Here is a 13,611-nt window from a genome sequence, read left to right on the forward strand (position 1 = left end):
CTTCCCCTCTCTCCATATCTTCCCCTCTCTCCATATCTTCCCCTCTCTCCATATCTTCCCCTCTCTCCATATCCACCTTCACTCTCCATATCCACCTTCACTCTCCATATCCACCTTCACTCTCCATATCCACCTTCACTCTCCATATCCACCTTCACTCTCCATATCCACCTTCACTCTCCATATCCACCTTCACTCTCCATATCCACCTTCACTCTCCATATCCACCTTCCCTCCGTATCCCCCACTCTCTCCATATCTTTCCCTCACTCTCTCCATATTTTTCCCTCTCACTCCATATCCCTCACTCTCTCCATATCCCCCTTGTTCTCTCCATATCCACCCACTCTCTCCGTATCTCCCCTCTCCATATTAACCCCTCCATATCCACCCCCCCTCCACATAGCCCCTTCTCTCCATTTCTCTGCCTCTTTCCATGTCCCACTCTCTACATATCACTCCTTCTTTCCATATACCCCTCTCTCCATATCTCCCTTGCTCTCTCCATATCCACCTCTCTCTCCATATACCCCCTCACACCATATCCCCCACTCTCTCCATATCTTCCCCTCGCTCCATATCCCCCATTTTATATCTTCCCCTCACTCTCTCCATAACCCCATCTCTCCATATTAACCCCTCCATATTCTCCCCTCTCTCCATATTCCCCACTCCCTATATCTGCCTCCCTCCATATCTCCCCTTTCCATATCCCTTTCTCTCCATGTACCCCTCGCTCTCTCCATATTCCCCCTCTCTCACTATTCCCCTTATCCCCATATCCCCCACTCTCTCCATATCTTCCCATCTCTCTCCATATCTTCCCATCTCTCTCCATATCTTCCCATCTCTCTCCATATCCCTCTCTCCATAGTCCCCTTATCTCTCCATATCCGCTCTCTATCCACATCCCATTATCTCCATATCAACGCACTCCATGTACCCTCTCTCTCTAACCCCCTTTCTCCTTATCTCCTTCGCCATATGCCCTCTCTCACCATATCCTCTTGCTCTCTGCATCCACTCTCTCCACATCCTCTCTCTCCATATCATTTCTCGCCATATCCTCCAATTCTCTCCATATCCTGTAACTCTGTACATATCCTCTCTCTCCACATCCTCTCCATGTCCCCTCTCTCTCCCCATATCCTCTCCCTATATATCCTCTCTCTCCATATCCTCTATCACTCTCCATATCCTCTATCACTCTCCACAACCTCTTTCTCTCCATATCATCTCTCCCAACATCCTCCCTCTCCATATCCACCCTCCCCACATCCTCCCTCTCCGTATCCACTCTCTCCATATCATTTCTCGCCATATCCTCCAATTCTCTCCATATCCTGTAACTCTGTACATATCCTCTCTCTCCACATCCTCTCCATGTCCTCTCTCTCTCCATATCCTCTATCACTCTCCATAACCTCTCTCTCTCCATATCATCTCTCCCTACATCCTCCCTCTCCATATCCACCCTCCCCACATCCTCCCTCTCCGTATCCACTCTCCCCGTATCCACTCTCCCCGTATCCTCCCCCTCTCCCCGTATCCTCCCTCTCTCCCCGTATCCTCCCTCTCCGTATCCACTCTCCCCGTATCCTCCCACTCTCCCCGTATCCTCTCTTGCCGTATCCACTCTCCCCGTATCCTCCCCCTCTCCCCGTATCCTCCCTCTCTCCCCGTATCCTCCCACTCTCCCCGTATCCTCTCTTGCCGTATCCACTCTCCCCGTATCCTCCCTCTCTCCCCGTATCCTCCCTCTCTCCCCGTATCCTCCCTCTCCGTATCCACTCTCCCCGTATCCTCCCACTCTCCCCACATCCTCCCTCTCCGTGTCCACTCTCCCCGTATCCTCTCTTGCCGTATCCACTCTCCCCGTATCCTCTCTCACCTCCCTATTGCCTAGCTGGGAGTGACGTCACTCTCCCGCCCGATACCACAATGCCGTGCGTGGGTCTCTCCCGCTGCCCAGTGAATCCTCCCCGGAGAACGGCCCCGCCTCACACTCACCCCGCGGCCTCTCCCTCTAATGTCAGCGTGCCGCGCCACACAGTCCAAGTCGGAAGGGAAGAGGTCGGGATCGGGCAATGTGACACTCCGCCGCCCCGGCCCCATGAAACAGCGGGCGAGGAGTCCGGGCCCTCACAGCTCGAAGCCCGCAACTTGCCAGCGCCAACTGAGGAGATCAAGTAAGGGGGCCGGGCTGGGCGGCCTGTGTCTGGACCTGGGGCGGGGTGGCAGTGAGTGGCTGGCGGGCGGGAGCCAGTTCCCTCCCAGCACATTGACTTGAAGTGAGGGGTGAAGCCCGTTGTGTCCAATGGAAGTCTTGGTGAATTCACATGGTGGGTGGTAAAGCCAAGGGTCACAAGAAGACACTTAGCAGGTAAAGGTACCAAATCCAACACACGCAACTCCAACCTCAAGGCAATGGAAGAGTTCTTGCCAATGGCCATTTGTCCCAAAGATGAACTTCAACCAACCCATCTTAAACCATTGCTGTCACTCCCCCCATCACCAGAAATGTATGGGGGGGGGGTGGAATTTAAGTGGGAATTGGAGACATTTGAGGTGGTGGGTATATTGACAGGTATTGGTTTTTGGACCATCTAGAGTCCTTTATGATCCTGTAGCTTCCAATGGCATCAGTTGAATTGTTTCTCCCCCCCCCCCCCCATCAATCCCTAAGTTTGTTGTAATAAACATCTAAAATGCAGTGTTTCTTACCTGTACAGTTATGTAAAAAAAGATTTCTTAGTCTACCCGTCCCTCATGGTGGGTAGGCAACTTTCTAAAATGCCTTCACCAATGGTACAATGTAACTTGTCCTTTTGATGGACACAAGAATGGTTGAGATTTTGTCTTGTAGTTGAGATCTGTAACTTATTCTAGCTTTATTTTGGTCAGTTGAGTGACTTGTATAGAAACCCATTGCCATGATATGGGGCTTCAAATCAAACTATTAAGAAATCCACATAAGTTAAGTTTCTGATTGCCTGATGTGGAGCGCACCCTCGTTCACTGCAGGGACAATGCCCGTTTACCTAAGCCAAGGTAACAGGCCCAAATTGGCATGAGCCAATGCTCAAGGATTTCACCAGCCTACAAGTGTGCATAGGCATGTTGCTGAAGGTCAAGGAGCTAAAACCACAAAGTTTACCAGCACACTGGTAAGCATCGTACTGTTTATTCAGTTAGCTCCTTCCAATATGGCATTGGCTTGCAGGGTTATCTGGAGCCAAGCAGCAATAATTGCATCCCTCAGCCACAAGTCTACCCTTCCAGGTCTCATTGATGAGTTAAGCTAACTAATCGATCATGTGTGATTTTTTTGGTTAGTCACTTATCCCTTGACCGTGTCATATCCTTAATCTAGACATTGGTGCAAGAGCTGAATACCAGAGGAGAGGTGAGAGCAGCTGCCTCAACATTCAGACAGCGTTTGACTGAGTATAGCACCAAGGAGCCCTAGCAAAACTGGGGTCAGTTGGAAAACTCTTCAGTGGCTAGAGTTCCTCAGGACAGCATTCTTGGCCCAAACATCTTCAGCTGCTTCATCTATGTCCTTCCTTCTGTCATAAGGTCAGGAGTGGGCTGTTTTGCTGGCGATTCCGTAGTGTTCAGCTCCATTGACAACTCCTCTGACATTGAAGTGGCCTATGCCAGCCTACAGCAGGATCTGGACAGGATCCATGCTTGACAAGAGGCAGGTAACATACATGCTATGTGAGTGCCAGACAATGGAGACAGCCAAGCCCTAACCTTCAATAGCACTACAGTTGATGAGCCCCCACATCACCATTGACCAGAAGCTTAATTAGACCAACCATATCAACATTCTGGCTACGAGAGCAGGACAGAGCCAGCTACAAGTATCTCGCCTCCTGACCTCTCGCTCTTGTTCTCTCTGCCTCACTACCATCTACAATGCTCATCAGAAAAATGATGGACTACTCACCGCCTGTCTAGATGGGTGCAGCTTCAGCAACTCAAAAGTTTAACACCATCCAGGGCGTATCAGGCTTGACTGGCACCCCTACCACTGAACTCAGTGTCCACCCCCTCTACCACTGGCACAATGTGGCACTACAGGATCTGCAGGATACACTGCAGTCAAGTTGCCCAGCCCTGCGATCGCTACCACCAAGAAGGACAAGAGCAACAATGTCATGGGAACACCATCATCTCCAAGTCACACACCATTCTGACTTGGATCTGTATTACCGTTCCTTTATTGTTGCTGTGTCAAAATCCTGGAATTCCCTACCTAACACCACCACCAGAAGGGCAGCAGCAATTCAGTACGGCGGCCCACCACCACCTTTTCAGCCAGGGATGGGCAGTAAGTGTGGCATTGTCAGCGTCCCAAGAGCAAATGAACAAAATGTATATCATTACACAACTGCCGCGAATGGCTTTTTAGTTCTTGCTGGGCTGACAGTAGGTTCCAGCAACAACTCACCATAAAATGGGAGCACATTGCTACTGACCGCAGCAAGAATAGATATCATACCCCATCGAATTCTGGTTCCACCAGTTGGAGATGCAGCATCTACTTACCTCTGCAATCCAATCAAGGTAGGCACTGAGCCATGGATGTCGGATTGTATTCACATAACTGGCCTCCAAGTAATGTCTTCCAGTAATTATTGTCCTGAGCCAACAACTCTGCAAGCCAATACCATTATGTGGTAGTGTTTAACAGGTGGCCCATGGATCAACTCTGAGCCAGAAGTGTTTCATTGTACATTAAACACACACATTTGGGATTAACTGTATATTAGTAATTGTTTCATTGGGAGCTCTTAATGCTCTTAATACGAGAAGAAGGGAGAACTGGATGAACAGCTCGGCTGCTCTGTTACAAATTTCCTAGACTTGAAAGGCTGAAAAGATTGTCCGCAGCTTGATAGATTTAGACCAATCAGGAAGCAGCCTTTTGCACCAATCAGCCCTCCAACCTGGGAAATTTAAAAGCTGAGGCTGAATCTTCCCAGTTTTCAATATTCGGGGCAGAAGGATGGTGTGTTGGGGGTGTCTGACTTTCTGTGTGTAGTGGGTGGACTACATTTTTATGTTTACGTGGTGATGCTTTTTTGGACATGGGTCTCACAATTTATGTATTGTGGGTTTGAAATTTTGTGGCTAGGGGTGTTTGAATTTTCTGTGTATCAGGGCTCACATTTGTGCTAAATTGTGTGGCCCATTCGCTGGTTTTATCACAAGTATCAGGCCCTTTGTTCCAACTGGGTAGTATTGTCCTAGCTGGATAAATGATGGGAAGCTTATGAGTGCCGTGCCCTGGTAAACTGCATGATTTTAATTAGTTAAACTCCAGCAAAATTCCTATGCATAAGTAGGGTGAAGGTTGCCTAAGCATTGGCTTTTGCCAACCTCTGCTTAGATTTATCTGGGTTTGGCTAAATGGACTTCCCCTTATAAGGAAAGAGTGTGCACTCAATATCATTCTCATGATAAATATTAGCCTTTGGTGTGATGGGAAGACATGCAAGACTGCCTGCAACATGCAGCCACCGTGATGTACTAGTTGACCAAGTCCAGTGCTGTCACCAGCTACATAATCCAGGTCCTCCTGAAAAGGGTTTTGAAGAAGAGATGTGGTTGCTGCAACTCTTCTGCTGAGCGACAGATTGGTGACTTTCTCTTTTTTTGCCACAAAACCAGCTTGCACTTTAGACTTAGACTCTCACAAGGGCTGAAGGAAACCCTTCCGTTGGGACCCAAATCCTACTTCTCTGGACACGTTACAAGTCACGAAGATTTGTTTCCCAGTTCTGCCCATCCCTCACCCTCACCCTCACCATTGCTGAAACCCTTATCCTTGCATTTGTCCCCTCTGCACCCAATTTCTCCAATGTCCTCATCATCAGCCTCCCATCCTCCACCCTTCATAAACTCCAACTTGTCCATAATATCTCCTGTCCTGCACCAATGCTGACTCACCCATCATCCTGGTCCTAATGAGTTGCACAGGCTCTCTGTTCCCCAAAGCATTGAATTTTAAAACTCTTGTACTCCTATTACAATCCCTCAAGGCCTCACCCCACCCTACCTCTGCACTCTCCTCCAGCTTTGTTTCCGTATGCATCCTTTGGTCTCCAAGTATGGCCTTCTGTGCATTACTCTCTTCACTTCATCAACTGGTGGCAGTGTCTTCAGCTGCCTCAACCTTACTCTCTGCAGCTCACTTCCCTCTACTTCTCCCTCCACCTGTAAAAATCCATCTGTTTGACCAAGCGTTCGGTCACCTCTCTTAATTCTCCCACCAAGGCTTGGTGTCCCCTGCCGGAAAATGCATTGGGACATTTTTCTGCATTAAAGGTGCGATATGAGTGCAAATTGCTGTTGCTACACCAGTACAGCCCATCAGAGGCTTTAAATATTAATTCGCAGTCAATTTGGGATTTTATGGCACTACGCTTATGGTTTCCAAAAAAAAGTACTTGCTCCATGATTTGAAGCTTCAATCAGCAAGGATAATACAGTAAAGGTGGTGCAAAATACAGCTGTTATAGAATAGATGTTCCATAGAAAGTAGTTTTTAATAAGATCTATGTGAATATCCTATATGGTGAAACCAAATGCAGGTTGATCAAATTTGCTAATAAGACAAAAATAGGGGAACCTGTAAAGACTGAGGATACAGCAAAAATATCTGCAGAAGAATTTATTATCTATACAATTGGATAAACTTATGGCAAATGAGGTTTAATACTGATAAATTCAGAGTATTACACATGGGTCAATTGTGGGATATAAGTATAGCATGAATGGGATAGAGTTAGTGCACCGAGACTTGTAAAAGGACCTATTCAGGTTTGGTCATGGCGAAAAACAATTACTTGCATTTAGAGTAAGACAGCAAGCGTGAAGAGACTGAGCTATAAGAAGTGATTCAGGAAACTTAAACTTTGCAGCCCAGAAAGAACCTGGTTAAAGGCTTTCTGATCAAAGTATCCAAAATATTAAATGGGATAGATAAGGTAAATCCAGATTATTACATCCAACCAATACATCTAAGAAAGTAGGACTGCTGGACATTAGTAAAATTGGTGAAAATTAGATTGAGAATAGCTGTCAGGATAAAGTTATTTATTCGGTGTTATGACGGCAGAGTTAATGTACTGGAAGAGCGAGCTTTAATGGACTGAAAGTCTCCTCTTCTATCAGAATATTCTCATGTTCTTAAGTTCTAATATCTCTTTCTTCCTCTCTTAATTGCTAGCAATCAAACAAAGAATGAAGATTGATCAAAAACATTTGACTGAAAGAAGTCCTCCAGCCTCCAGTGATGTCGTGATGGACCGTAGCGTTGGAGAGCCCAAAGTGGATTCTACAAAGCATTTAATCAGAAGTTCTGTTCGACCGACGTATTTTAAAAGAGGAACTGAGGTAAGGATTTTTACTCTGGAAGACTACTTGTAAATATTATTAGAAATATTACTTGTAAATATGATGTAGAGAAATATGATGTACTTGTAGGGGAGACTAAAACTAGAGGCCATAAATATAAGATAGTCATTAATGTGGAACTCACTACCACATGGAATAGTTGAAGTGAATAGCATAGGTGCATTTAAGGGGAAGCTAGATAAGCACATGAGGGAGAAAGGAATCGAAGGATATGCTGATAGGGTTGGATGAAGAAGGGAGGGAGGAGACTCGTGTGGATGAAAAGATTCTTGGAGCCTTTGCAGCCAGCAGTGTCTCAGCCTATTCTCCAGTGGGCTTGAGTGGCACTGAAAATTAATGTTATGCAGAGACCAAAAGAGTGGATAACGTGGTAAATAAGTGTTTCAATACAGTATAAAAAGGCTGAGGTTGTTGGAAAAGCATAGCGGAAGATATTTGTTGCTCGTGTATCAGACTCTGCTCATACTTATCTGGGCGTGCTTGCTGCTGATAATGTGTGGAAAAGTTTTATTTTCCAGCACAAACATTTCTCACCTTAAATACAGACTCATCCAAAAAATAAAACAAAGGTATAGCATCCAGTAGTGATATTAGGTAACAATTGTATTTTTTAGGAAAGCAAGACTGGTCCTGTGCAGCTGTGTGACTACATAATGCCTAAAGAACTTAAAGGGCTCCCACGGTCTTCAATATGTGACCTTTTCAATCAGTGTAATGAAGTGTGCAATAAGTCAGTGAAAGGTCCCAAAAACAAAAGATGCCAAGCGAGAAAACGAAAAAAGGACCACGGCTATGAGGATTGTAAAGTGGCCAATGTGATTAAAAACAACTGGAGGAGCACAGAGCTTATAGCAACAATTGAACCACTTCAGGTTACCCTAAAAAGAAATGGCTGTAGCAAGATAAATCCATCAGAAGAATTATCGAAATGTGTTAAACGAAATCATAGCAAATCAGCAGGTATGGAGTTTACAACAGAAAATGTATTATCTGGGAACAACACTAAAATATTGCTGGAAACTGGACCATCAGAGCTGTCCAGAGTAATTCAGAAACGTATACAGAATCATAAAGTTCTTGATAAAACACATTTGGAGACTGATACCGTAGCTGGCGATGTTGAAAAGACTCGAGCATCTAGCATTTCTGAAGCTAATTCTGAAATAGGGTTTAAACCAGGACCGTGTGAATTACCCTGGCATCCCAAAGATTTGGTTTGGCAGCGTATGTGCCAAGATAGCACAGCTTGGAGCAAAGCGGATGCTACAGATGTAACAGGAAACTGTTTAGAAGAGGAAATAACAGCATTGCCTGATAGAGCACTAGAACTAACTGCTGATTTTGCGCCTTTTGACGTCATCGTACCAGATGCGGCGGAAGGACTTTCTGAAAGCTGTAAAAGAAACACGAGCGAGCGTGTGCACTCTGAGGCATCCGTTGCACTATTTGGTTGTGCAAGAACGACACCAGTCACTCTGGATACATGTGCTCGAACTAGGCCGTTCAAGAGAATCAAACTGTGCCCAAAGTTTTGGTTTGGTTCAGAATGGTATTACAAACAAGAAATTTCAGCCACTGAAGCAACAGGTGAACTGCACAGTGACCCACCAGTACTCGAGACCAAATCAGGAGCATTGCCTTGTCAAGGTTTACTCCACAAAGCTGCCAGCAAGTTTGCTGGCAATCAAGGATATTTGGAATCCGTTGAGAGTGCTGTTTTTCTGCTGGACATGTTGTCCTTGGAAGTGCCTGAATTAAAGGCAGTTAACAAAGATAATCTGAGAAACAAATCGCTATTAGAAAAAAATTGCAGTTGTGCATCTTTTACAAGTGACAGGGTAGCTAAAATACAGCCATCAATACACTTCTCTAAGTATCCCAATGTTGTAATAGAATATGGTAGACAGTTAAAGGATGCATATGATAATGTTAAAAAGTCCCCATCAATCAGTGTACTAAATAGCTCCAAAATGGCAAATGGTGTTTGTGGTGAAGAAAACAAATGTCCAATCAGGAAAAGTGAATTGAATTTTATAAGTTCAGCTGCTCCCTGCACTAAAACCCTAATATCAACAAAACTACCAGAATTCCACAACCTTTTGCACAATGATATAGAAGGAAAAGCAACCGTAGACTACCAAGGACACAAGACAGCTCAGAATAAATTCTCTCCAAGGAAAGAGTGCGCAAAGGAAATAAATGATATACAGCCAACGGTAATTCCTGCTCATCAGAATGAATCTTTAGAGTTGAGTTGTGATCGATTGGATGGACAGTGCCGTCTTGAAACTAGTGAACAAACTGGAAGTGAGGGATTTGTTGGGGGTTACCCTCTATTAGGTTTAAAAAGATCAAATCAATCAAAGATAGTTGAAGTTAATAGTGATTCATTATTTGTGCCCCCGTGGCCAGATGGTAATTGCAACCTTGAAAAACCATTTAATTCTCTACGGACAAGAAATGCTGAAAATACCACTATGTTAGAAAACCAGCGAGTGCTTTCAGCTCCAAAGGAGCCTTTTATTGCAACAGAAGCAACTGCAGACAGTGAAGCCGAAGAAATACTGGACAGGAGCTCTGAAAAGAAAAGGACTGTAGAGGGGGTGCCTGACGTCATAAGGGCCTATGAAGAAGATGCCCTTGTGCTAGATGTGATTCAAGATGACCCAGAGCTATTTGGCAGCACCAGTGATACTGATGAGGTGATGCAGACTGCTGGGCAATTGGTAGGTCTGCAGGAAGCTGGTTGTAAGAAAGCGGAGTTAAAATCTGTAGAAAGTAACCCTGGAAGTGAACTGAACAGCAGACGGCAGAAGGATTCAAACAATAGCACCTCCAGGTGTGTGTGTGGTTTCCATTCATTTTTAATTGTTTGTTTGTGCTTTAAGTTGGAAAAGAACAGAGTTTACAGAATATGTCCAAGTCATTATCATCAAATTGTACATTTGATAAAGCAATGATAATATGTAATTTTTTAAAAATCAGAGTATACTGCATTACAGGAAGGGAAAGAGTTAGGAAAAATGAATTCAGTTGCAGTAACATCATCCAGTCACATTTCTAATAAGTTAGTAATCGGTTTCCACGTTATTTATACACTAATAGGGGGTGAAATTACAGAATGTGTTGACTGAGTTAATTTCAGGATATCAACTGATGAAGGAGTAAAGGTGCGTAACTGGAGTTGAGGTACAGATCAGCTATGATCTAACTGAATGGCGGAACAGGCTCAAGGGGCTGAATGGCCTCCTCCTGTTCCTATCACATAAAATGTGAGCTGATTCCCACTGGCATTTCTCATGAGTAGTCTGGAATCTGGATTGCCACTGTCATGTTGAACATGGCGTCATTATGAGCTGGGGAACGATGCACAGTGAGGGAGACTGAGAAGCAGAGCTCAGCAGGGCCGTTGCCAAGGTGTGAAGTACAGCGAGGAGAGGCAGAATTTCAAAATGAAAACCAGTGTGCTTCCACAGCGATCTGTTTAATAATGCTGGGAATGCGGAGAACTGTGAGGGCAAGTGTCCTGAGATCAAGCATGTTTCTTGGATCTGTTTTTCCAGTGCGCAAGCTGGGACAACGCGTTTTTGATCAGAAGATCAGAATGTGTCACAAGTTTTTTCTTCGACAGCAAGTTTGCCCATTGGTTAGAGTAAGCCACAATTTTTATTTGTTCTCGGGATGTGGGTAGCTGGCTGGCAATGCCACATTTTATTGCCTATGCTAGTTGCTTAGAGAAGGTGGTGGGTGGGCCTTATTCTTGAACAGGCAGTTGTTTGTAGTACATAGGGCCCTTCAGAGGGCATAAAATGTCTACTATGTAGTGAATTAGTCACATAGAAAAGGACATTAGTGAACCAGTTGTTTACATGATAACGGTGTTTACCAGATTTTATTCAATTCCGCTTCACGTGGTGGGATTTGTACTCATGACCACTGGGTTGCTAATACCTGAACTATAACCAGTGCACCATCATACCCATGCACTTCCCACAGTCCATGCTCATTCTTTTTAGACTAAGAAAGTAGCATCATAAGCTGCATTCTGGGAGTTGTCTATCCGAGTGACGTGCACATTGACAATACATTCTGAGACTTGCAGTTCAGTAATGTGACAAAACGTGCTTGGGTTTAGTGGTGAAGGTACTGGACTTGTAAAGGTAGTGAATAGAATTCACAAATGGCAAATAGTGAAATTGAATTCAATAAATCTGGTAATTTGCGGGCTGGTACCAGAAAGCAGTGACCATGAAAGCTATTGGATTGTCATTAAAAACTCAACTAGTTCCTCCTGGCACGGACATGATGGGCCGAATGGCCTCCTTCTGTGCCATAACTTTCTATGATCCTCCTCCCCCCTCCCCACCTGGCTCCAAAAGATTAGAAACCCCTGACTTAGTGTATTTTCAAAAAAAATGAAATCTATTTTTTTCAACTGTTCATGTCTTTTGTTTATAGATTTTTGTGGCCTGATGACTGAAGCTGTTAAATGTTGGGTCTGTTTTAGATATTTTCTTGGGTTCAGTGATGCTGGTCCATCCTGTAAGCGTTCCAAGCATATTGCATTCAAGAGTGTGCTTGTATGCCTCAACTTCTAATTATAATGATCGGGTGAGATGAAGTAGAGTGGGAGGAGGCTCGTGTGGAGCATAAACACTGGCACAGACTAGTTGGGCCGAATGGTCTGTTTCTATAGTAAACCCTTGTGATCTGAGCTAGATGTTGTGTTTTTCACACGTGCCCCCATGGGTGCTTCCCCAATGAGCTGAATTCCAGAGGTGAGGTGAGAGTGACTGCCCTTGACATCAAGGCAGAATTTGACCGAGTGTGGCATCAGGGAGCCCTAGTAAAATTGAAGTCAATGGAGATCAGGGGGAAAACTATCCAGTGGCTGAAGTCATACCTTGCACAAAGGAAGATGGTAGTGGTTGTTGGAGGCCAACCATGTCAGCCCCAGGACATTGCTGCAGGAGTTCCTCAGGACAGTGTCCTAGGCCCAACCATCTTCAGCTGCTTCATTAATGACCTTCCCTCCATCATAAGGTCAGAAATGGGGATGTTCGCTGATGATTGTGCAGTGTTCAGTTCCATTCGCAACACCTCAGATAATGAAGCAGTCCGAGCCCGCAAGCAGCAAGACCTGGACACCATCCAGGCTTGGGCTGATAAGTGGCAAGTAACATTCGTGCCAGACAAGTGCCAGGCAATGACCATCTCCAACAAGAGAGAATCTAACCATCTCCTCTTGACATTCAAGGGCATTACCATCGCCGAATCCCCCACCATCAACATCCTGGGGGTCACCATTGACCAGAAGCTTAACTGGACCAGCCACATAAATACTGTGGCTACGAGAGCAGGTCAGAGACTGGGTATTCTGCGGCGAGTGACTCACCTCCTGACTCCCCAAAGCCTTTCCACCATCTACAAGGCACAAGTCAGGAGTGTGATGGAATACTCTCCACTTGCCTGGATGAGTGCAGCTCCAACAATACTCAAGAAGCTTGACACCATCCAGGACAAAGCAGCCCGCTTGATTGGCACCCCATCCACCACCCTAAACATTCACTCCCTTCACCACCGGCGCACCGTGGCTGCAGTGTGTACCATCCACAGGACGCACTGCAGCAACTCGCCAATGCTTCTTCGACATCACCTCCCAAACCCGTGACCTCTACCACCTAGAAGGACAAGGGCAATGGGCACATGGGAACAACACCACCTGCAAGGTCCCCTACAAGTCTCACACCATCCCGACTTGGAAATATATCGCCGTTCCTTTGGCATCCATGGGTCAAAATCCTGGAACTCCCAACCTAACAGCACTGTGGGAGAACCTTCATCACACGGACTGCAGCGGTTCAAGAAGGCGGCTCACCACCACCTTCTCAAGGGCAATTAGGGATGGTCAATAAATGCTGGCCTTGCCAGCGACGCCCACATCCCATGAACGAATAAAAAAAAAATCTGTCAGTAGGTGGACTGAAAACGCTCTAGTGAGATGAGGCTAAATGTGAATTGTTAACTGTCTTGTATGCATCTTTAGGATTACCTGTCAGACACCTGCTTTCTAGGCTGAAGAGTCTAGGTGTTTCCCCGGTCCTTCCTCCTAAATCGCACCTCTAACACTATGCTGAAGTATGTTTTCCCCAACCTGAGTTTCTGATGTGGGTGAGAAAA

The 13,611-nt window shown here is 45.4% G+C and overlaps 1 protein-coding gene across 2 annotated transcripts in view; it reads left to right on the forward strand.

Annotated features, from left to right (window-relative positions):
- The first annotated feature begins 1,975 nt into the window (after positions 1-1,975).
- The window catches only part of topaz1 (testis and ovary specific TOPAZ 1), a 70,980-nt gene continuing 59,344 nt past the window's right edge, over positions 1,976-13,611 (forward strand). For both annotated transcript variants that reach the window (XM_067981712.1, XM_067981713.1), the window contains exons 1-3: positions 1,976-2,189; positions 7,244-7,410; positions 8,046-10,270. In XM_067981712.1, coding sequence (XP_067837813.1) covers positions 2,030-2,189; positions 7,244-7,410; positions 8,046-10,270 — 2,552 coding nt within the window. In that variant the 5' untranslated portion in view covers positions 1,976-2,029. The remainder of the gene's footprint in view (positions 2,190-7,243; positions 7,411-8,045; positions 10,271-13,611) is intronic.

The sequence above is a fragment of the Heptranchias perlo genome, chromosome 3, assembly GCF_035084215.1.
Source record: "Heptranchias perlo isolate sHepPer1 chromosome 3, sHepPer1.hap1, whole genome shotgun sequence".
Lineage (NCBI taxonomy): Eukaryota > Metazoa > Chordata > Chondrichthyes > Hexanchiformes > Hexanchidae > Heptranchias > Heptranchias perlo.